Source organism: Chiloscyllium plagiosum, chromosome 5, assembly GCF_004010195.1.
Source record: "Chiloscyllium plagiosum isolate BGI_BamShark_2017 chromosome 5, ASM401019v2, whole genome shotgun sequence".
Classification (NCBI taxonomy): Eukaryota; Metazoa; Chordata; class Chondrichthyes; order Orectolobiformes; family Hemiscylliidae; genus Chiloscyllium; species Chiloscyllium plagiosum.
Window position 1 is genome coordinate 47,864,043 of NC_057714.1, and position 23,568 is coordinate 47,887,610.

General features: G+C 39.2%; 1 protein-coding gene across 3 annotated transcripts in view; it reads left to right on the plus strand.

Moving 5' to 3' along the window:
• tex10 (testis expressed 10) overlaps positions 1–23,568 on the plus strand; it is a 100,699-nt gene that overhangs the window by 68,345 nt on the left and 8,786 nt on the right. For all 3 annotated transcript variants that reach the window (XM_043690025.1, XM_043690023.1, XM_043690024.1), the window contains exons 10-14: positions 2,299–2,387; positions 3,737–3,870; positions 5,172–5,252; positions 19,391–19,572; positions 22,897–23,107. In XM_043690025.1, coding sequence (XP_043545960.1) covers positions 2,299–2,387; positions 3,737–3,870; positions 5,172–5,252; positions 19,391–19,572; positions 22,897–23,107 — 697 coding nt within the window. The remainder of the gene's footprint in view (positions 1–2,298; positions 2,388–3,736; positions 3,871–5,171; positions 5,253–19,390; positions 19,573–22,896; positions 23,108–23,568) is intronic.

The window sequence follows — 23,568 nt, forward strand, 5'->3', positions numbered from 1 at the left end:
GGATGGCGGTTGAATTTCTGGACTGACTTTTGTAATGTTAGTTAAGAATAGGATCCTTCGAACACCTGGGCTGGGAAGCAATCAGGGTGTGGAAAATGGAACGGGGGATAGCATGCTTGAATTGGAGCACAAGACATGGCTGTTGTACATGACAATGTTATTGTACAAGAGAAATCAGAGCAATTATGGTAAACTTAAAAGTATGGCTTATAGAAACCTGTGCAATAAACTTCACTAACTTTCGTATCATCCACAAACTTACTGATCAACTCTGCTATGTTATAGCCAAAATCACTTATGTGTATCACATACAGCAGGGGCCCAACACTGATTCCGTGGAGCCTTGGGGAGCAGTCAGTCTGTCTTTCAGGGAGTGGTCACAGTTTGAATTGGATTTTGGACTGTGGTTTCTATGAAAGGAAATCTGTTGATGCTACAGCATAAAGATTTGAAGCCCCCTTGCCTAACCTTCCATGAGCAGCTCTTGGAAGGCCAGACAATAAAAAAAACTAAATGATAAGCATTACTGCCTTTATTTGAGTGAACTGTAAATGTGACTCTGATTGACAACTTAGTGAAATCAACCAAAAATCACCATCTGTGCCTCTGGAACAACGCATAGTGAAAACCACATCAGTAATCTGGCCAATTTTGTTTCTTTCTTTTATTTACCCCTTAAATGTGTTTGTCTGTCTTTTGTGTGAATGGGGCTGGAAGCAAAGGCTGTTGGGTTGAAAGCATAGTCCAGATTATTTTGTTGTTTAATTTTTGTTCTACTAAAATAGTTATAATATTAGTAAATTGCTAAGTCTTTAGTTTACAATATAAATTGCCAACTGGAATTCATTATTCGGAATCTGGGACTGGCTATTTAAAAGTCTGGTTAGGAACCACTGGGGACAATTTTGAGGGTTTTTGAAAGTTTGACTTTTACTGTGTTGTGAATAAAGAGGTAGAAGGGCTGTTTGATTCAGCTGTCTGTCTTGATGTTGTGACACTAATGAGAAGTCAGATCCACGGGTAACCATCCTCTTATCTTGAAATTTGATAGAAATAGCAATTGTAAGACATTCCTGTAATATTGTCTCTGCAAACCATATCTTGATCTGGTTAACAGGTCCACAGAACAATAGCATTAAAAAAAATAAATCTTGCATTGCTCTTTGCCCCATAAAACCTACTCAGCTTGTGTCTTTCTTGTAATTTGTCACTTTTCAATCATGATTTTTCTAAAATTCAACAGCTTGAACTAAACTTTTCCATTCAATGATTTCAGTGTTGCCAGTTAGAGACTCCAAAAGTAGTACTGAAGATACATAGACTTCTTTTTCCTGTATTTGTCAGTTCATGTATCCCAGTCACCATTAAAGTATAGTGGTTATGTTGAGTATTGTCCTCTACAATGTGTTTTTAAAAGCACATCCTGAATTTCTCAATATTTAGGATTGTGGAATCCAAATAGATAGGACTTAGAGGTGAATCAGACATTTTTTGGGGATTCATGCATGACTCCATGAGTTGAACATATAATGAAAGCAGAAATCTCCTTGCATTCTTGAGGGAGTCCTGCATCATCAGAGGTTTTGTCTTTTGATTGAGACATTAAAGTGAGGCTTATGTTTGTGCTGTTGGATTGATATGGCATATTTCGGAGCAAAGTGTTCTCTCCACTATTAGTACTTGAACAGCATCATTAAATAAAACCCAGTCACTGGCTGCCCTGTTTTTGTATTACACCCTTGACGATATTTCAGTATTTCATTGACTATAAAGTACTTTAGAACATCTCTGTTAGTAATGCCTATGTTTTATTGAATTATTTCTGTTCAGCATCACTATTATTGCCAATGTTCAATTTGCTCCAAGAGAAAGCAGAGTCTGGGTACATGATAAACATTTAATTATACTGGCATATTTGTTGACTGAGTTCCACAATTTAAAAAAGAAAGCAGACAATATAACTTGTTTTCAAATGAGCCGGCTTGATCTTTGGATGTCAATTAAAGAACAAAAACTTTAATGTGAAAAGTAATTAAATTTAAATTCAAATCTTTAATCAGTTTGGTTACACTTTGCTGTGCATTCTAATTTATTTTTGTATCCCTTTTCACTGCTAAAGTTAATTTCTATTAAAATGTTTTTATCAAGTGTGCTTTGAATTTTTTTATTCTCCGTTATCTAGGTAAAATTTGTGTACAGTCTCTAGAGAAGTCGCATTTTCCATATAATAGATGAAATGGTGTATGTTAAAATTTGAAGTATGCAGGACACTTTATGTTGTACTTTATTTAATTCCAGGTCATCTTTTGGTGGATGGACTTGTTCGGTTCCAGAAAGTCTGGTGAATGATGTGGATTACTTCAGTTTTCTGTTTTCTACATTGACAGGTATTTATGTCCAATATTCTTCTACTTTAAATATTAAAATTGAAAATTTGTTTGAATGCAGTAGGCCAGACTTTCCAGTTTAGCATTTCTTGATTTAATTCAATCAGCCTTTATTTATTTGTGGTACTTTAGCTGACCACATTAGTATCAGTACTGTATGCATACAATCACTCTCCTGTTTAGCAGTATTGCATGAAATATCATTAACATGAACTACATTATCTCTGTCCAATTTGAATAGAAAGCAGCACATAAATTGATTCTTTATAATATTTTTAAAGTCCTATTAGGAGTGTCGAACAATGAAAGCAAAATTCTGCAATTGCTGGAAATAAAACAGTATGTGAAAAATACTCTGGTCTGGCAGGGATCTGTAGTGAGGGAAAAATTCTGAAAGAAGGGTCAGTGGACTCGATGTTAACTCTACTTTCTCTCCACAGATACTGCCTGACCTGAGTTTTTCCAGCAGTTTCTGACTTTGAAACAGGTTTAGTGTTTTTAGGCAAATATGACTCCTTCAGAACAAAAGGAAGGTGAGAATGTGATGGGTTTTATGCCATCGAAAGCAAGTTAATAGCACAGAGCTACTTGGAAACATCCTGCTGGTTGTTCAGTGATGAACATCTTGCCTTTGTGGAAATGGCTACCAAGGTGCCAAGTGGACAGAATCTCCAGTGATCAGAATCACCATGGGGCTAGTAAAGGAATTCTTACCTTTTATTCAAAGAAACATTGTTTCATACTATAGTTAGTTTTGATATTATACTATGGATATTGACACTTCCATGCTAACAGTGAAATCTTAAAATTGTAGAATGCTTAGTAATATAAGCAGGCTAATCAACTTGTTATCTCTGAGCTTCTTTCTTAATTTACAAATGGGATTCTGGTATCATTTGCTGGACCAGCATTTATTACCCATTCCTAGTTGCTCTTGAGAAGGTGGTGAGCTGTCTCCTTGAACTGTTGTAGTCCATGTGCTCTAGGGGAGGAATGCTGTAAGGGAAGAAATTCCACAATTTTGACTGAACAACACTGAAGGAATGGTAATATATTTCTAAGTCTCGATGGTCAGTGGCTTCATTTGGGGAACCTGCAAGGGAACTGGCTCTTTGCAAGAGCTGTGCATCTTGTGTCATTCCTGTATCTTTTTCCTGTAGAGTAGACTTCATTGTAGCTGCAAGCATTGTGAAGTATGCTGATTTGTTAAAAAAGAAACAGACAATTTTTAAACCTTATTTTCAGAATGTTTTATCTGCATGGTATTCAGATATCTCAAAAGGACTACGTGGATAGGAAAAGGTTGTAATTGTTAATTGTCTGTCTTCTGTTCATTTCCTGTATTGCAGGATTCTCAGGAGAAGAATTGACATGGCTCCAGAGCAGCACCAGTAATCCTCATATAAGTCAGTCCCAGTTTTCGTCAGTGCGTCTTTATGTTACGGATCTTGACCAGTTTGCACACCACTGGGCCTTGACTGAGGTAACTTACAATACTTCGCAAGAACATGAAAACTAATGTACACTAATAATCCTGTGCCTGATGTTGTCCCTTCACATTCATAAAAGATTTGAGATTTCGAGAAAGCTTAAACCTTTGTAAGACAAAACACTCTACGTTTCTTGAGCTTTCTGTCTAGATGATATTCATAATTGTTTGTGATCTTTTTGCAAGTTTTGATGCATAACATTTCATCCAGGTGTTGCATGAATCTCTATACATAGCTAGACTAAAGTCTTGAATAGTATTAAGATATCACAGCTCTTGGTATAAGCTATTAGCTGGTAAAAGTTGACAGTTCCTGGGGAAATATGCATAAATTAATTATTTTTCAAATTTTGATTGTGTAATCTGTAAGCAAAAATTGAGAACTTATTGGCATATCACTTGCACACTTACAATCTGGTGATAATTAGATACTTCATATAAAATTACAGAATTATGAATTTGCAATATACTTTTCCACTGTAACATTACACAAATGCTCAAATCCATAGATAACTTCCTAATCTGTGCTGTTAATTGGATTAAATGCTTCGCTTGCAGTTTAATGAAGCTATACAAATATTTTTCTTAGATGTTGAAATTCTTAGTTGTTGCACAACATCTTTGCAACTTGCATCCATTTTCTGTTGGATTAACTATTTTAAATACCAAACTATTCCTTTCCTTTGTTGGGGAAAAAAATAAATTGGAGTTGGAGGGATCATAGAATAAAACTTTCAATTGGCTAATCAAATACAAGTCCACCTTTACAAAAGGCTGTTGCATTTAGTCTCACACTGCATGCCTTTTGGGACTCCACTTTACCCCCAAAAAATCTCAATTTCTCCAGCCCGTGCCCAATTTATAACCTCACCACATTTTGTATCATTTCAAAATTGTATTCCTTATACAAAATTCCAAGTCATTTAGATAAAACAAGGAAAACAATATTCCAGCTATAAACCCCAGGGGATTTCATTGCATTCTTGGGGGAAAAAAATCCTGTATGTCTCTTATCCCTTAACCAAATTTGCAGCTGAGCGCGTCCTTTATTGTTTTTTTTTGATTTATGTGGACACTTATGATTTCACATTTCAGTTGTTGTAGCATTTAAATGGAATCACCATATAATCTTTGTAAATATAATGTAGACTCAACTGAAGTTAAGTGCTAAGTATCTGTTGCCCATGTATGGAAAATATTGATGATATTTTAGAAGATAGCTGCCAAACGTGTTACATAGAGGATATTATATGTCATATTCTTTGTTATGAACTGCTTTTGTATTTATCTTTCAGGTGATATGTCAATGTTTATCAGCCATACCATCCAGAATCCAGTGCTGTGATATTTTACAAAGTGCCATTTGTAAGCATCTGGTAAGTCCAGTAATTGGTTGAATTGTTAATAGTGATCCACTTCTTGGATTACTGTGTTTTTTTAGTTGGGAGGGCACTGTGGACCTTCATGTTGCATTGGACAGAGAAGATCTGAACAGAAACGGCGCAGTATGTTGAGATGTCGGTTCAGTACGCCATTAGATCTTAACACACAAATCTGATTTTCCTATTCCACCAAATTCATAACATCATCTTTATTGCCTTAAGAAGGTGGAACACTGATGTCAGACACGTAGGTTTTAAAAAAAAGTAAAAAGTTGGAAACTTGCCACAAACCTATGACATTATGAAGGACGAGAAGTGACAACGTTAGAGCAAAGAGGAATGCTCAAAAAAGAACAGTCTGAAAGCTTTGAGTTACTAATATAAGTCATGGTCAATGTGACTAGTTTGAATCACTTGATTCTTGCTTCAAATCTTGGCACAAAAAAAATTACAATCCTAAATGTACTGAAAATGTAAGTTGGATAAATCATAACAGAATTATCAGTCACATGAAGAAGAAAAGCTGTGAAATGTGATGCACCAGATTTTGAGAGAATTGCTTCAAGTTATTTTAGTTTGATAACATTACATTTAAAATATTTTGCTTTTATTTTTGACCTTTCTTTAAAAAAAAGGCAAGGAAGAAATAAAGCAAATACTTATGTCTACTTTTAGACTTGAGCAGTCAATAAATGACTGTTGAGTTATGAAAGCAGCCACATATACTTTTGAAAGTTTCTGAAATGTTTGCGTCACAGTTGACATTTTTTTTGCCTTGAGCTGTAGTTATTATTTGTCTAATGACACTGTGTCATTGTAAATGAATAATGCTATTTATTCAGAGTAAGTGAAACCTGTGGCATGAAAAGTCTAAATTTTACTAGGTTTTGAGATTGAATTCAATGATTCTGACCGTTTTATTTTTGAGAATGAAACCTGTGACTTCTAATTTATTGAAATAAGTTGCTGCCTCCAAAAGTCACTAAATGAAAATCTAGTTTTATTCAATTTGGAATTGTTTTGGAAAATATTTTACCAGTATTTTGTGTTTTGATGGTGAAATCAGTTCAGCTTGAGGGAGAGATGCATGTTTGTAATGCAGGTTTAAAATAATTTAAATAGCCACCACAGAATTTGAGTACTGTTGAAAAATTTGCCTCAAGGCCTAACTGGACTTGTATGTCAGTAAACCTGGGAAAGGGACTGGAACAGTGATCCTTAAAAAGTCTGACTAAATCAACAAAGTGCATGCTGTCATTAAAGACAGGTTCAAGGTTGTATGCAGTAGACCTGTTGATTGGTATGGCCAGACGGTCTTACTGAAAACCATGCTAAAATAGCGTTTGCTATATTTTGGTAATAATAACAAACAGCTGTATGATACTTACAATAAGGGTTGTGCTCATGGTGCATTGTGTCTGCGTAACTGAGGCTCGCTAAGATGTACACAAGGAATTTCCTTTTAATTCATTTATGGGACTTGGGTGTTGCTGGCTGACCAACATTGACAGCCCATCCCTATTTGCCCTTGAGAAGGTGGTGGTGAGCTGCCTTCTTGAATCGCTGCAGTCCACCTCCTGTGGGTTGACCCACAATGCCATTAGGGAGGGAATTCCAGGATTTTGACCCAACAACTGTAAAGGAATGGCAACATATTTCCAAGTCAGGCTGGTGAGTGCCTTGGAGGGGAACTTGCAGGTGGTGATGTTCCCAAGTACCCTGCTGCCCTTGTCCTTCTAGATGGGAGTGGTCATGGATTTGGAAGGTGCTGTTTCAGGAACTTTGGTGAATTTCTGCAGTACATAGTCCACACTGCTGCTACTGAGTCGGTGTTAGAGGAATTGAATGTTTGTGAATGTGGCGCCAACCAAGCGGGTGGCTTTGTCTTGGTTGGTGTGAAGCCTCTTGAGGGCTGTTGGAGTTGCACCCATCCAGTCAAGTGGGGAATATTCCATTGCACTCCTGACTTGTGCCTTGCAGATGGTAGGTAGACTTTGGTGTATCAGGAGGTGAGTTACTATCCCCAGTATCCCTAGTCTCTGACTTGCTCTTGTAGCCACTGTGTTTATGTAGTGAGTCCAGTTGAGTTTCTGGTCAACGGTAACCCAAAGATGTTGACAGTGGGGGGATTGAGTAATGGTAATACTGTTGAATATCATGGGGTGGTGGTTAGAATATCTCTTATTTGTGATCATTGTCTGGCATTTGTGTGGTGTGAATGTTACTTGCCACTTGCTGGTCAAAGCCTGGATATTGTCTAGACCTTGTTTTATTTGGCTACAGCGCGCTTCAGTATCTGAGGAGTCGCGAATGGTGCTGAACACTGTGCAATCATCATCAAATGTCCCCAGTTCTGACCTTATAACAGAGGGAAGGTCATTAATGAAGCAGCTGAAGATTGGGCCTAGGACACTACCCTGAGGGACTCGTGGAGCTGAGGTGACTGACCGTCCACAACCACAACTATTCTACTTTTTGCCAGATATGACTCTAACCAGTGGAGTGTTTTCCCCCTGATACCCATTGATTCCAATCTTCCCAGGGCTCCTTGATGCCGTACTTGGTCTATTGCAGCCTTGATGTCAAGGGCTGTCGCTTTCATCTCGCCTCTGGAATTCAACTCTGTTGTAATGAGATCAGGAGCTGATTGACCCTGGCGGAACCCAAACTGGGAAAACTTGCTGTCTTAACCGTAACTGGTTCTGCACAACGTGAACTGGGCAAATGGTTGTAGCAACCCAATCTATTCAACCAATGTTGAACACGTTTTCTATTTGCTTGGTGAAGAAGTCCTTGACATTTGCAGAGACCATAAAGGATTTGCATATCAATAGCTATGTGTTATTCATCTGCTTATTTGGTATTGTTAACCTGTTCATCAGTGCGCCACTCAAGGAAACGTTTACTTTTGCACTCCCGCACTATACCATACGATCTCGACCCCTAGACCCGCCATCATTTTGGGATTCAGTATTCACTGCATTCTTGAACTTGGCAACTCGTGCAGTTGAGTTCAGTTTGAATAGACCATGTATGTCTAAAAAGATGGTGTTGCCAATGGATTCCCGCTCGACCCAGCTTACTCAAACATCTTTGTTGGATTCCACGTTCTTTGAAGCAATGCAACCTAACCTCCTCCCCTTGCATATTTATGATATGTTTGCTATATTTAAATCTGCAGCTGCATGAATTTCTTTGCATGTTTTAATGGGCTTCATCTTGTGCTTAAATCCACATTTGAAATGTAACATTCAAATGTGCTGTCTTTCCATGAAGTCCCAGTTGAGATCCGCCATGGGGTTTGCCACTATTGACTACTGTAAACCTACCTTCACTGCATTGGGTTTCATACAGTTTAGTGCACTACAAGACTGGTCTGAACGGTAATCTTGTGAATAAGGCCTGAGCTCTTTTTTTTCACTCTGAAAGCTTAATGCTGAAATATGGTGCATCAGAGACATCTTGTGTGACAGTGGCTACTGTGATCAGATCAATTCTTGCTGTATATTAATCTGAAGAGATCCTAATTTGGTGGCTCTTAGTTCTGTAAGTCTACTTCAGATTAAAGTATTTCAAAATCTTGAGCAACAGGTGAAGCTGTTATTGCATACTCTCAACGCACGTGGTGTTTGTCACTAACAGGAAGTGGCTGTCTAGTCAAAACACTGTCTGCCCGTCAGTAGTGTGGTATACAAATTTCATTGCTGGTGTGATGCCAGGTATGTAGGCCCAAAACTGATGGTTTGTATGAAACTATTCCATTGGTTGTTTGGCAACAAGCGATTTATGGATCCTACCCAGCCAGCCCATGCTTGTAAAACTTGCAGCGCACTGTCTAACTTTAATGGGATTTTGCAACTGGAGAACATTTAACCAATAATCCTGTCTGTGCAAAGAATGACAAGCAATTTAAGATTTTTGTCAGACTCTTGTGCTTGTGTGTACTAGAAGCAACATATTCAGACCCTTATTCTCTGAAACAGAACATGTACATGCAACGAACCTATTTCATCTTAGCAAAATAGGTTACAGCCATTTACTGTTTCATTTCTCGGGATAGTGTCCTGACCAATTAATCAATATCCCTGGTTTAAAAATTATATAAAGCCTGGCAGATACCTGCCAATCATCCTTCATTGATACATTTTTCATGCTAACACATTTACTAATTACAGAGGCAAAAGTGAGGACTGCAGATGCTGGAAACCAGAGTTTAGATCAGAGTGGTGCTGGAAAAGCACAGCAGGTCAGGCAGCATCCGAGGAGTGGGAAAATCGACGTTTTGGGCAAAAGCCCTACCTGATGAAGGGCTTTTGCCCGAAATGTCAATTTTCCTGCTTCTCGGATGCTGGCTGACCTGCTGTGCTTTTCCAGCACCACTCTGATCTAAACTTTACTAATCACAGTCCATTTCTCAACCAATCAGCAATCTCCTCTCTTGTAGTGTGAATGTTGTTTCCCCCTTGGCTTGGTATTCTTCCTAATTGTCTTGAGTATTAAATGTCTTTTTCAACAATACTCAAAAAGTGCAATATTTGTGAACAATTGCAGACAGAAATGAGTAGAATTGTCGTCATGTCATTCTGTTCCCGCCTCAGTTGAAGCAGAACACTCTCTCACAGTATAGTTTTACATCCTTCATCTTTATTCCGAGCCCTGGAGGGAGAGAGAACGATTGCCCATGTGACAGAGACATAAGTTCTTGGTCTTCTCTAGAACAGCAGATTCTTAATGAATTATCTAGCCACTCATGGGGAGCAGCATCCAAATAAGGCAACATCTATATTGATTGGGTGATCGTTAGAATCAGTGAGTGTCAATAGTAAATATTATACCATTTGGTGTTATACAATGGATGACCTTAACTTTAATTGGCTTCGCATAATGAATGCTTTTTCACCTTGTTAACCCACTACCCTTGCCCTCATTGTTTACTGTAAGGTCTTATCTGGTCAAAGTCATGCTAGCTGAGTCTTTGCAACCCAAAACTTAACTCTTTCCTTACATACTCATACCTTATACACTTTCTCATTCCCTCCTTTATCATTTCATGATCACCACTTAGACGGCAATACCAACTTTCATAAGACTCTGACAGCTAGTATTTAAGTAAGCCATTGACAAACAACATACAGTCATTATAATAACAAAAATTACTAGTCCGTTACAGTAAATAGAGTTTGAAGAATCCTCCCATGTGGAAAAAAATTTACTAGTAAAGTTCTTAAATCCACAGGCCTTAGTGACCACTCCATTCCCATCCAAGTCGAGTGGAAACGAGCCAATTCTCCAAAATCTCCTTCAGTAAAGCCCAACCTGAAACAGTTTGTCCTTGCACACCATTCCACAGAGAAATCTGAATTCTTGGTAAGGGTAGTTAAGTACTTCACAAAGCTGATGAGACTTTGATCCTTCCATGCTTCAGATGGAGGACAATGCGCAGTGCTGCAGCTAGAGGCTTGGTGAACGCAACATTCTTTGCTGCGTCTGCTCCCGCTCTGGTGCTAAATGTAATAAAGCCAACTGGCTGTTGTGATGTAAGCTTGATCAGTGAACCTTCATAGCCTTAAATGATCGAAAGAGAAGGTAAAGCTCATGTGGTTTAATATCCGTAGGAAAGCCACTGACAAAAAGTGTAGCTGCTTCACTTTTCTTGCTCGTGACTGGGGAGTGGTTTGAATCTGTTGGATCAGGTTGTGGAGGGGCAGGTGATGGTCCAAAGGCGTGCTTTACCTGTGAATGGAGAAACTCTAGAGGCAATGTCAGTTGCTTAAAGTTTCTTTTCATTTCCCCTCTCATTCCTTCCTTGCCAAGTGGTTATCAGTATAAACATAGTCACACATTTAACTCACTAAATTGTATCTGCCTATTTCAACATACTCAGTTGTCTTGAAGTCAGTTACTCTGTTCACTATTTATGGCATTATCAAGTTTCATACAATCCATAAACTTCTAAATTGTACTGCCTCAACAATTCAGTCAATAATAAACAACAATCAGTGGTCCTAAAATTAAACAGTTTGGTGCCTCCATTCAGGTTATTCAAAGATTATTTTCCTTTAATAAATTAATATTTGGCTAATGGGAAAGCTGTCAGGAAAAGTATTTCAAAATCTGGAACTGCAAGAAAAAAACAATGTTTCCTGTGCTTAAGCCATTGCGGAGGCAGTTTCAGTTTAGATTTAAAATCTCAAATATTCACGGGAAACAATGCTGAATATTTTAATATATGTTCTCCAAGTGAAACTTCTCAAACAAAACAGTTGGAATTACAGTGGCAACTTTGGTAGAGATCAACATTCTTTGAATTTGCAATATGAAGGGGGCCACTGAAGTCTTAACAATAATTGAACGAATTTAAACAGCTCAGCCTCAAGTTCTAATATTCTCTAAAATCTTAAAACATCAAACTCAAAATGCACTCTTGCTTTTATGAAAACTCTGCATTAAAAAACACAGCAGCAAAGATATTTTAATACAATACTCTCATCTGGCTAAAGCATGATGACTGATATGATTTTTTTAATTAAACGGGCATTGTAGAATTTCAAACAAATCAGGGGCTCAAGGCCCTCAATCAATTCGTTTTAAGGTTACGTGTTTGATAATTTTAAAAAGAACCTAATGTTGTATATTAATGTAAAAACAAAATCTGCCCTATTACATAGCCCACAAAACACACTGAATTGAGATCCTGATTCAAGCAAGGCAAAACAGTGACTTAAAAGGATTTTCTGAACCAGTATTTTAACAAACCAAAATATTGAAATATCAAACACACAGCATGGCACAATTTACATTGAAACTCCCTTTTTTTTTTATTGACCCAACTATTAGTACAACCTTAATTTCAGCATTTCTCTTTTTTTAAGAGCCTCTAGGGGAAAAATCGCGCACATTTGAGACCCCCCCTTGGTTCACCCGGTGCTGATCCATGAAATGGAAAATTAGGAGTCAAAAAGATAGAGGTAGTGGCCCCAAAAGATCCACACCAGAGTTAGACAAAAATAAATCATGTCCACAGACTCCCAATCAACCACCACAGCAGAGAAAAAAAAATGCAAGCACTGGTCGAAGATTCCCAAAGCTCTGTGAACCCCACACCGCCTGGCACGTGTACACAAAAAAATCACTAAAACATCCTCACCTCGGTGGAAATTAGACCTAGGAACGCCACCCCACTACCGGATGAGGCCGTGAAGGAAAGAAAGACCAGCCGTATTCTCCAACGGAATCACACCCACAAAGAGTGAAAGCTTTGCAGCAGACTGCATGGCGCCCCAAAAGAAGGATTCGCAGAGTCGAGTCCACAAAAAAAAACCTGGAGAAAGCTTTCCCGGCAGTCAGTGCACTTTACTTTCGGGATCTAAGCGGACAGGCTCCACTTTCTCCTTTCCCAGTGATGCCATGCCGTCCCAAAAGTACTTCAAAGGGAAGGTGTGGGGGACAAAGGCAGCAATTACAAGAAGTATCAAATTCTAACTTTTTTTAGACCCTCAAACCTCGTGTGGGTAGTGGACCTTCACCTCTTTTTACCTCGAGGATTCAAAACCCTTTTTAACTCTGGGGACTCTAACCCCGATATACCTAGAGGACTCTAACCCAATTTTAAGTCTGTGGACTCTAACCCCTTATTTTCTCAGTCAGATAAAGGTTAAGATTACGCTTCATTTAGAATTTTAAAGCATCGTAGTATGGGTGATCAGTGACTGTTCAGCTGAGAGGCATTAATCCCAAGCAGTGATTCCCTTGAGGCCCACACTCATCAGCCCTTGGGGAGACTGAAGCCTGACAGCCGTCAGAAGTAAAAGCAAAATATTGTTAATTACGGAAATCTGAAATAAAAATTGAAATACTGGAAACTAGATTAGTGTTTCAGCTTGATTTAATTGGCCACTAACTTTAGATATTAACATTAGAAACATTCTAAGTGTGAACGTTGTAGTCATAAATGCACCAACCTTTACCAGAAGCACAGCAGTACTGACCTCTGGGGAACTCCACTACAAACAATCCTCTCGCCAAAAAGGATCATAAACTATAACTCTGTTTCCTATCACTCAGCCAATTTTGTTTCCATGTTACCAGTGACCTTTTTATTCTGTGATCTGTAACTTTGCTCAAGTCTGTTGTGTGGTACGATATCAAACACCTTCTGAAAGTCCATGTACACCATATCAACAGCAAATGTCATTGAGTCGTTCTGTAACTTCAAAAATCTCCATGTTAGTCATAGAGATGTACAGCATGGAAACAAATCCTTCAGTCCAACTTGTCCATGCAGAATAGATATTCTACATTTAATCTAGTCCCAATTGCCAGCATTTGGCTCATGTTCCTCTAAACCCTTCCTATTCCTATACCTGTCCAGATGTCTTTTAAATGTTGTAATTGTACCAGCCTCTACCGCTTCATTTTGCAGCTCATTTCATACAAGCACTACCTTCTGTGTGAAAACAATTACCCCTTGGATCCCTTATAAATCTTTGCCCTCTCACCGTAAACCTATGCTGTCTAGTTTTGGACACCTCTACGCTGGGGAAAAGACCTTGACTATACACCCTGTCGATGTCCCTGATGATTCCATAAATTTCTATAAGGTCACCCCCAACCCCCTTCTGACGCTCCAGGGAAAATAGTCCCAGTTTATTCAATGCCTCGCTATAGCTCAAACCCTCTAACCTTGGCAATAACCTTATAAATCTTTTCTGAACCCTTTCAAGTTTCACAACATATTTCCTAAAGCAGGGAGATCAGAATTGAATACAATATTCAGAAGTGGCCTAACTAATGTCCTGTACAGTCCCAACTCCTATACTCAATGCACTGACCAATAAAGGCAAGGCCTTCACTACACTGTCTACCTGTGAATCTATACGGGCTTCAATAAGGTCACCCCCCACCCCCACCCTTTTCAAGGAACTATGAACCTGCACCCCAAGGTCTCTATGTTTAGGAACACTCCCCAGAACCTTACCATTAAGTGTATAAATCCTGCCCTACCAAAATGCAGCACTCCCATTCTAAATTAAACTCCATTTACAGTTTCTCGGCCCATCGGCTCACCTGATCAAGGTCCCCTTGTACTCTGAGTCTTCCCTAGCTTCCTGCAATGTCCTGGAATAAACTTGATTATGTCCTGGGGGTTTATCTACTTGTATGCATTTTAAGACCTCTCAGCACCACCTCTTCTGCAGTGTGGACTTGTTTCAAGCCATCACGGTTTATTTCCCTTTGTTCCCTAACTTCCATGTCTTTCTCCATGGTAAATACTGATGCAAATTATTCATTTAGAATCTCGCCCATCTCCTGTGGGTCAACACATAATTGCCTTGTTGATCTTTAAGGGGTCATATTCTCTCCGTTGTTACTCTTTTGACCTTAATATACTCGTAAATCTCTTTTGGATTCTTCTTTAGCCTATCTGCCAAAGGCAAACACCATGTTTGGGGCAAATGAGAGCCACTTGGTAGATTTCACATGAATCACAGTGCAACTATTATATTAATGAATCATATAAACAGGGATGCAGCTAGCCTTTTGCACAAGGCAGTAATTCAGTGTAACAATGTGGATAATGACAGCCAAAGTGTGACATACTGAGACAGAGCATACAAAAGCAAGGAGAGCCAACAAGTAAGGGTAGAGCAGGAAAAATTACAACAAGGCAGAGCTAAAGGATATTTGTCTGAACACCTGTACTGTTTGTAACAAGATGATGGAATTGGTATAGTCATCTATTTCTGCTATGATACACTGCAGCTTCAGTACAGGAGCAAGAGAGGAGCCCAAATTTGGGGAACCAGCAGCAAGAGAGGACACAACAGCAGGCTATATTGAGGCCCCGAATCAGGGAATCAGCAGTGAGAGAGGAGGCAAGGTCTAACAGCTGCCACTTCAAGGGAAAATAAAATCAAACAATGATGTCACAGGAAATTGGTGGGTTGATTTTTGAAGTGCATTTTTTTTAGGACAAAGGGATTAACGGAGAAATAACAGGAGTTAATGAAAGTCCGGGCCAACGTAGTAAACCAGTAAGCCAAGTAGTGTAAGGGAATAAGTTTTTAAGACTAAGTAACTTTGTTTAAGACCTGTCAGACTGTCAAGTGCAATGTGTCACCTATAATATGATGGGAGTCAGCAACCTTACTGGTGTCCTAGTTGACCATATGTGCAGAAAGTGGTTTCAGCTGCACAAATGTGAGATGTGAGTTTGAGCTAGAATGGCGACAGAAGGCAGTGCGGCATATCTGCAAAACTAAGAATTATGTGGATAACATGTTCAGAGAGGTGGTCAAATCAGAGTTTAAGGGACTAGTGGAAGGAAGGTTGACTGCCAGGTAGTCCAAGGGAAGCAGGCAGGTAGTGCAGGAATTCCCCGGCAGTTGCTCACAAATTGGTTTTCCATTTTGGAAACCAATGAGGGAACTGGCTCCTAAGGGGAGCACGGCCAGAGTGACGTTTGTGGCACTGTAAGCAACTTGGCTGGACAAGAGGGCAGGGAGAAAAAAGGAGGAACTAACATGATCGGGGACACATTGGTTGGGAACAGATGGATGTTTCTGTGGCTTTCAAGTCTGATACCTGGGCGGTATGCTGCCTGTCTGGTGCCAGGACCCAGAATGTCTCAGAGTGGCTCGGGATCCAGGTTGGCACTAGTGTCTTAGACAGGAAGGGGCATGTGGTCCTGCAATCAGAATTTAGAATGATGGGAAGAAAGGTAGCAAGCAGGATCCCCACAGGAGAGGCAATGGCTAAGTGATATTATTGCTAGACTATCTATCCAGTAAATGTTCTAGTGCCCTTGATTCAAATCTCATCATGGTAGATTGTGAAATTTAAATTCAAAAAGAATGCCTGGAACTAAGAATCTAACAAGAGCCATGAAACCCATTGTAGACTGTCAGAAAATGTCCTGGTTCACTAATGTCCCTCAGGGGAGGAAACTGCTTACCTGGTCTGGCCTGCCTGTGGCTCCAGACCCATGGCAATGTGGTTGATTCAGAACTGCCCTCTGGGCAATTAGGGATGGACAATAAATACTGGCCTGGGCAGTGACACATCATGTGAAGGAGTAAAAGAAATATGGTAATGTCCAGATTATTTCTAGTTGAAGTGAGTACAGAATTTGAGGTTAAGAGATGAATGTATGGTTGGAAACATGGCAGGAGGGAGGGCTTTAGATTGCTGGGAAATTGGGATTGGCTCTGGAGCAGATGGGGTAAAAACAATGACTGCAGGTGGCATCTGTCAAACTCGAAAATCCTCTGAACAGAATTGTGGGCATATTCATTGCAATGGTTCGTAGGGGTGGCTGACGGTCATCTTCTCAAGGTTACTTTAGGATAGGGAATAAATGCTAGTCTTACCTTGGATATTTAGATCTGAAAACCATTTTTAAAAAAGTGATGACTGGTCACATCGTTCCTAAAAATGAACTTTATTGTCATCCCATTTGTTCATAATTGAATCTTCAGTCTGTTCAATAAACCATCTCTGATGGTGACTCAAGTTGGATTTGAATTGAATTGAATTGAATTGAATTTATAGTCAAGTGTATCGAGAAAAACTTTGTCTTGCGAGCAATACAGGCAGATCACATAATTAAATATGCATATATTAGTGAATAGTAGGTAAACAGCAGCAAAAACAAAACCACAGTTATAGACGAATGCTAAGAGTTGTGAGTCCATTCAGTATTCTAACAACAGTAGGGTAGAAACTGTTTTGAAACCGGCTGGTGCATGTGTTCAGGCTTCTGTACCTTCTCCCCAGTGGTAGAGGTTGTAGAAAAGCATTGCCATGGTGGGATGGATCTTTTGAGAATGCTGGCAGCCTTTCCTTAACAGCAGGCCTGGTAGATGGATTCTATAGATAGGAGGTTGGCCTTTGTGATTGTCTGGGCCGAGTTCATCACTCTCTGTAACTGTGTCCGATCTTGAATAGTACAGTTGCCATACCAGGTAGCGATACATTCAGACAGAATGCTCTCTATGGTGCACTTATAAAAGTTGGCAAAGATGTTTGCCGTCATGCCAAATTTCCCAGATGCCTGAGAAAGAAGAGATATTGTTGGGCCTTTGTAATCTGTGTGTTCACATGAGAAGTCCAAGAAAGCTTGTTGTAGATGACCACTCCCAGAAGCTCGACACTCTCCACTTGTCCCAGCTCTGTGCTGTTAATGTGTAGGGGGCATGAGTAACATCGGCTGAAAGTTGATAATTTCCTTGGTCTTGCCGGCATTGAGAGCTAGGTTGTTCTCAGTGCACCATTTTTCCAGGTCTTCCACCTCCCGTCTGTAGTCTGTTTCGTTGCCATCTGAAATTTGACCAACTATTGTGGTGTCATCAGCGAACTTGTAAATGGCGTTAGTCTGGTATTTGGTGATGCAGTCATGGGTATACAGCAAGTCAGTAGGGGGCTGAGTACGCACCCCTGGGGAGCTCAGGGGTGTGTTAGTGAGGATGAAATATTGTCCCCAGTCTTCACTGATTGTGGCCTGTGGTTCAGGAAACTGAGGGTCCAGTTGCAGAGCGTGGGCTTAGTCTGAGATCACTAAGTTTAGTAATCAGTCTTGAGGGGCTCAGGGGTGTGTTAGTGAGGATGAAATATTGTCCCCAGTCTTCACTGATTGTTCAGGAAACTGAGGGTCCAGTTGCAGAGCGTGGGCTTAGTCTGAGATCACTAAGTTTAGTAATCAGTCTTGAGGGGTTAATAGTGTTGAAGGCTGAACTGTAGTCAGTGAAAGTCAATCAAAACTGTAGTCTTATGTTGCTGTTCTTGGTGTCAGGATGTTCTAGGGAGGAGTGCAGGGCAAGTGATATGGCATATGACATAGATCTGTTGGTCCGATAGGCAAATTGAGTGGGTCAGGAATAGTCGGGAGGCTGGAGTTGATTAATGCCTTGACCAGCCTTTCAAAGCACTTCATGATCACTGAAGTTAGGACCACTGGGCGGTAATCATTGAGACATACTGCATGAGCCTCCTTAGGCACAGGGATGATGTTGGCCCTCTTGAAACTGGCAGGTGCAGTGGCCTGCTGCAGGGAGAGGTTGAAGATGTCTGAGAAGACCTCTGCAAGTCGATCTGCACATGCTCTGTGTGCGCAGCCTGGAACTCTGTCTGATCCCGTTGCTTTCCATGGATTCACATGAAAGAAAACTGATCTTACCTCTGGTGCAGTGACTGCTGGGATAGATTGGTTAGGACTTGTCGGAATAGGTGCTACCTCTCCGCCGAAATTCTACTCAAAGCGAGCATAAAAGGCATTGAAACAATCTGGGAGGGATGTGTCATCGTCTGCTATCTTGCACTGTCTCTTTTTAGAACCTGTGATATCATTCAGTCCTTGCCATAGTTGCTGGGTTTCTAGTTTGGATCGGTATTGTTCCTTGGTTGTCTTTAATGGCTCTGCGAAGTCATTCTTGGATTCCTTAGATTTGAGTGGGCCTCCTGATCTGAAGGCCTCACAGTTCCTGTATGCCCATCAATGATCACCCATTCTCCATGTTCTTCCTCCCTCCCTCCAAACTATCAAGCAATTTACACTTGTTTCCCTATTGGGAATCCAGTCAGTTTTCTTTCCTGATAGGAAGACAGGTAATTGACCAGTACTTTGTTGGGGCCTTAATTCTGGGTGGGTTGAGAAAGTCTTGTGGATCTTGTTATCGAGCATTTAATGTTGAGGTGGTGAGAAGGGAGTGAGTATCTCTCCAGGGCTAGCTTACTCAATTATTTGTCCTTTTTCATTGCCTTCCTCACCACCTGCAAGGTGAAAATTGTGTCCTATTTTTCCAATAACCTTCGAAAACAAACTTCAAAGAATGTAAAATGTTGCTGAAACGTGTTTTCTTTAAACAAATATACAGAATTCTTTTTAAAAATTCCATTAGCACTCAAAGGCTTTTTAATTCTTCCCTGTATAAATTTGTTCTACCAGCAATGATCCAAAAATGATAGCACTGAGAATTAATCTAAATCGACAAGAGGAATGTGGATGCACTTAATTTTCCTTCTCTTGTATTTCTGATAGCATTGCTGGAAAATTTTGGTTTTGAACAAAAATAATTTCTGCAGAGTTAATTAGATGTTTCATATATGTAAACCCATGTTTCTCTCTTTCTCTTCAGGTGAGTGTTCATCTCTTGCCAGACAGCACCGCAGGGTCAATCTTAAAAGCAGTTGGTCAGCTCATAGATCCAGCCTTTATTCCTAATGAGTGTTTGTTGAATTTCCTTGCTGAGTGTTGCTACAGTATCCTTTACTTCATACTAACTTTGGAAAGGAACAGCAGAGGAAATGCACAAAAAAGGTAACTAAAATTCCTTTTCTGCTAACATTCCTCTATTTTCAGTAATATTCTTTCTTTGTCGATTCAGAAGATTGTTTTCTTCCTGTCTGTTAGTTTTATTTGTTCTTAGTTTTTATATTTCCAAATATTATGTACTTCCTGCACAGAAGTTTTTTTTTGAAAGTAACAATCCTCTAAGATGGCTTACACTGCAGTGTAATCCAATATTAATTGAGTTTTATTTGGAATCGTTGTTAAAGCTTCAGCCTGTTCGGTCTGCCTTTTTGAATGAGTATCTTTGTTTGGTCAGATTGATGGACTGCACGAAGTGTTAACTAGGTTTATAGATTATTTACATACACAATTGAGCATGAAAACCTTTGGGTGTGATATTGAAACAAATCCTATACACCTGTCAGACCTATGCGCATTGATGTACCATGGTTTTCAGGCAGCAAAAGGCTTATTTCTTAAATTCTTATAGTCGTTTTTAAATCCCATATGGCCTTGTCTAACCAGCTCTGTGACCTATTCCAGTCCTGTAACCCTTTGCGATATCTGTGCTTCTCCAGTTTGGGCCTCCTGTGTATTCTCAATTTTAATAATTCCACCATTAGAAGCTGTGCCTTCAGCCGCATAGGTTCTTGATGTTGACATAGTCTTTTGAAACTGCTGTACCTCTTTCCTTTTATAAGATGCTCCTTTTTGACCATTCCTTTGTTTGCCTGTCTCCTGTCTCCTTCTATCGTTGTCAAATTTTGTTTATGATGCTGCTGGGAAGCACTGTAAAACATTTTAAAGGTTCTGCTTAAATTCAAAGTGTTTTCATGTATTTGAGCAGATTGCATACTACTGATATGATACTAACTGCTTAATGCTACTTGGTTTAACTCTGTACCTTTCTTTTAAACAGCAGGCTGTGGCATTCACAATTTCTTTTCCTAATTTTACTTCTCGATTATTTCCATTTTAATATTATTTTTCATCCTGTTTAGTTAGTTCTTCACAACTCTAAAGACAGAATGCTTATTGAGCAAACAACAGACTTCAGAATCTGAAATAAAAACAGAAAGCTCAAATCAAGCAGTATCTAAGGAAAGAAATAGATACATTTTCAGGCTGATGATAATCCCATTCCTTTAATGTTAACAGTTGCTTTCCTCATCTATACTGATCTTGCTGAACAATTAAGATAACAGGTGGACCAAAGGACTTGAGATGAATGCCTTTCATGTTTGCTAAGAGTCAGCCAAGTCTGACTTGGTCAAATTTTGGTATTTAATATGTTAAGTCATGTTGCGTTTATAGATCAGTTTACTCATGATGACAATTAATCAAAGAGACAGTATCTTAAAGCCATGCAATCCTTCATTAGATGACAAAGGAGGTTAGAGAACCGTTGGTAAAAAGTTGGAAAAAAATAAGGTTCTGCTTGGAAACTAATAAGTACAATGTTATTATAATCAGTTGCCTTTTTACTTGCATAGTTTGTTCTCATTCCTTTGTAGTATAATTTAAATAGCTGCTATTTTGATGGATACCAGTTTTAAAAACAGCAGAGAAATGTAAGTATGGTGGAACTGAAACCAGAACCTTAGAAAAATTTATATAAAATGTATCTCTAGAAAACAAGCAAAGGATTTATCTTTGTTAAAACACACTTAATAAAATGACATTCAACAATTGCTTACACAGTTTGTAAATGCTATTGCCAATCAGGCTATTACTTGATCAGATAGATCTTATTTTTAACTAAAGTCAAATTGAGTAATCTTGTTCATTGCTGTGGCTTCATTTATGTATCATTCTCTGTGACAGCAGGATAACAAAAATTATTGAAAATTCAGCTGCCGCGGGTTAAGGCTTGTTTTTAAGTAGACATTGATATGTGACACAAGTCCATCTTATTTGAGCTTAGTCTTTAAGTGGCTATTGGTATAGTAACCGTTAGTGTATTTTCTAATGAGATTATTTAAAATCACAAAGTTTCAGAGTGCTGCTCCTTCGTCAGATGAAGTGATGAAGCAGTGCTCTAAAAACTTGTGATTTCAATTAAACCTGTTGGACTATAACCTGATGTCATGTGACTTCTGACTTTGTCCAGCCCAGTCCAACACCAGTACCTCAATATCAGTGTATTTTCTGTCCTTGCTCCATATGAAATAAGGAATGAAACCAGACATCTTATTGCAGTACAAAGACTTAGCAGAATCCCAGTTCCCTCTTTTAGATTTGGATGAAACCATTTGGGGCTGTTTTCTCAAAGAACCTCAAATATTCTTTGCAGGTCCATCATTCAAAAGAAACACTATTTGTTGGTGAGATTCACGGTTTTTTAAATGGCTCTATTAGTTACTGTCCATTAGGAGAATTTTATAGGTTCTTTGCGTTTCCTTGAACTGTGTATGTTTTTCTTCTCTGAACAATGTCAAAGGCAATTACGTTTGCTCCACTGTCGCATGTGATTTGTGTCCATTAGTTTCCTAAGCCAGAGTTGGAAATTCATTCAATAATCTGACCACTTGTATCTGCAGTACATCATTTGGTTTTTACAGAATTCTCAGAGTTCATTAATCAGCTAAAATCTGTGTTAGATTATTAACTATACAGAAGTTGAATAAAACATTTTTGCTCGGAATGTGAGCATTGTTGATTAGGCTAGTATTTATTGCACTTGAGAAGGTGGTGTTGAATCTTTTTCTGTTGCAGTCCATTTCTTGGAGGTATGTTACCTTTAGTGAGGAAGTTATAGGATCTATTTATTAGCAACAAATGAAGAAATGGTTCCAAAGTCATCACATGACTTGCGCTATATGACTTGCATTGGACTTTGTAGCTGGCATGGTCCTACATATTTGCTGTCCTTGGCTTTTCTAGGTGGTAGAGCTTGTGAATTGAGAAATTGCTGTTGAAGGAGCCTTGGCGAGTTACTGCAGTGCATCTTGTAGATGGTACAAATTGCTGATGTTGTACACTGGTGGCAGAGCAGGTCCAAAGCTAGGTTGTTGTGTATATGTTACTTCATGACACCCAAAAACAGATGCACCATTTACAAGGTACAAGCCAGCACTGTGATGAAATACTTTTCACTTGCCTGAATGAATGCATCTCCAAAATAAAACTGCCCAGTTGAATATGATAGAGGTGGATGGAATGCTGATCAAGTCGGCTGTTTTGTCTTGGATGGTAATGAGCTTCTTCAGCGCTATTATAACATCTCTTGTAGATTCTACTTTACCACTTCATTTTTGTATTCTATTCCTTTTAGATGTAAAGACAAAAAAATCAATTTGCCCTTTTTTTTGGTATTTTTCTAATTGTGATATATTAACAATTTCTTTGCAGAGAATTGCTGTGGGGATCATGCCTTACTGCACTGGTCCGCATACCCCGCCTGCTGCGACTGATGCTGCAGAGTTTGCGAGTAACTGACACCTGCCAGGAGGAGCTTCCTGTCGTTGCACAGATCCTTCGTCTTCTGCTTCAACAAGTACAGCTTAGGCAGCATATGGTAGCAAATGCAGCACTTGTGCAACAGGTCATACAGGACATCACGGTATGACTGTCTTTCTTGACAATATTCCAAGCACACCAAACTCTTGTACTTATTATGAATGAATATCAATATTTTAAACACACTATTTTAGCATTTTCTAGATCCACCATCTTATGTGTTTCATTTTTGTTGTCTGACACCTTTACTAATTCAAAAGTGTGTTTTGAGGCTTAAATAAATTAGTGAAAGCACTATGGATAATTTGAATAGTCTGGAATAATTAGTTGGCAAATTGGCATTTTCGGGCAAAAGCCTTTTATCAGGAATGAGGCTTTTTGCCCAAAACATTGATTTTCCTGCTCCTCGGATGCTGCCTGACCTGCTGTGCTTTTCCAGCACCACTAATCTAGACTCTGATCTCCAGCATCTGCAGTTCTCGCTTTCGTCTGGAATAGTTAGTACTCTAGGCAAGTTAGCTTTGTACAATCTCCATCATATATAAGCTTCAAACTAAAAGCTAG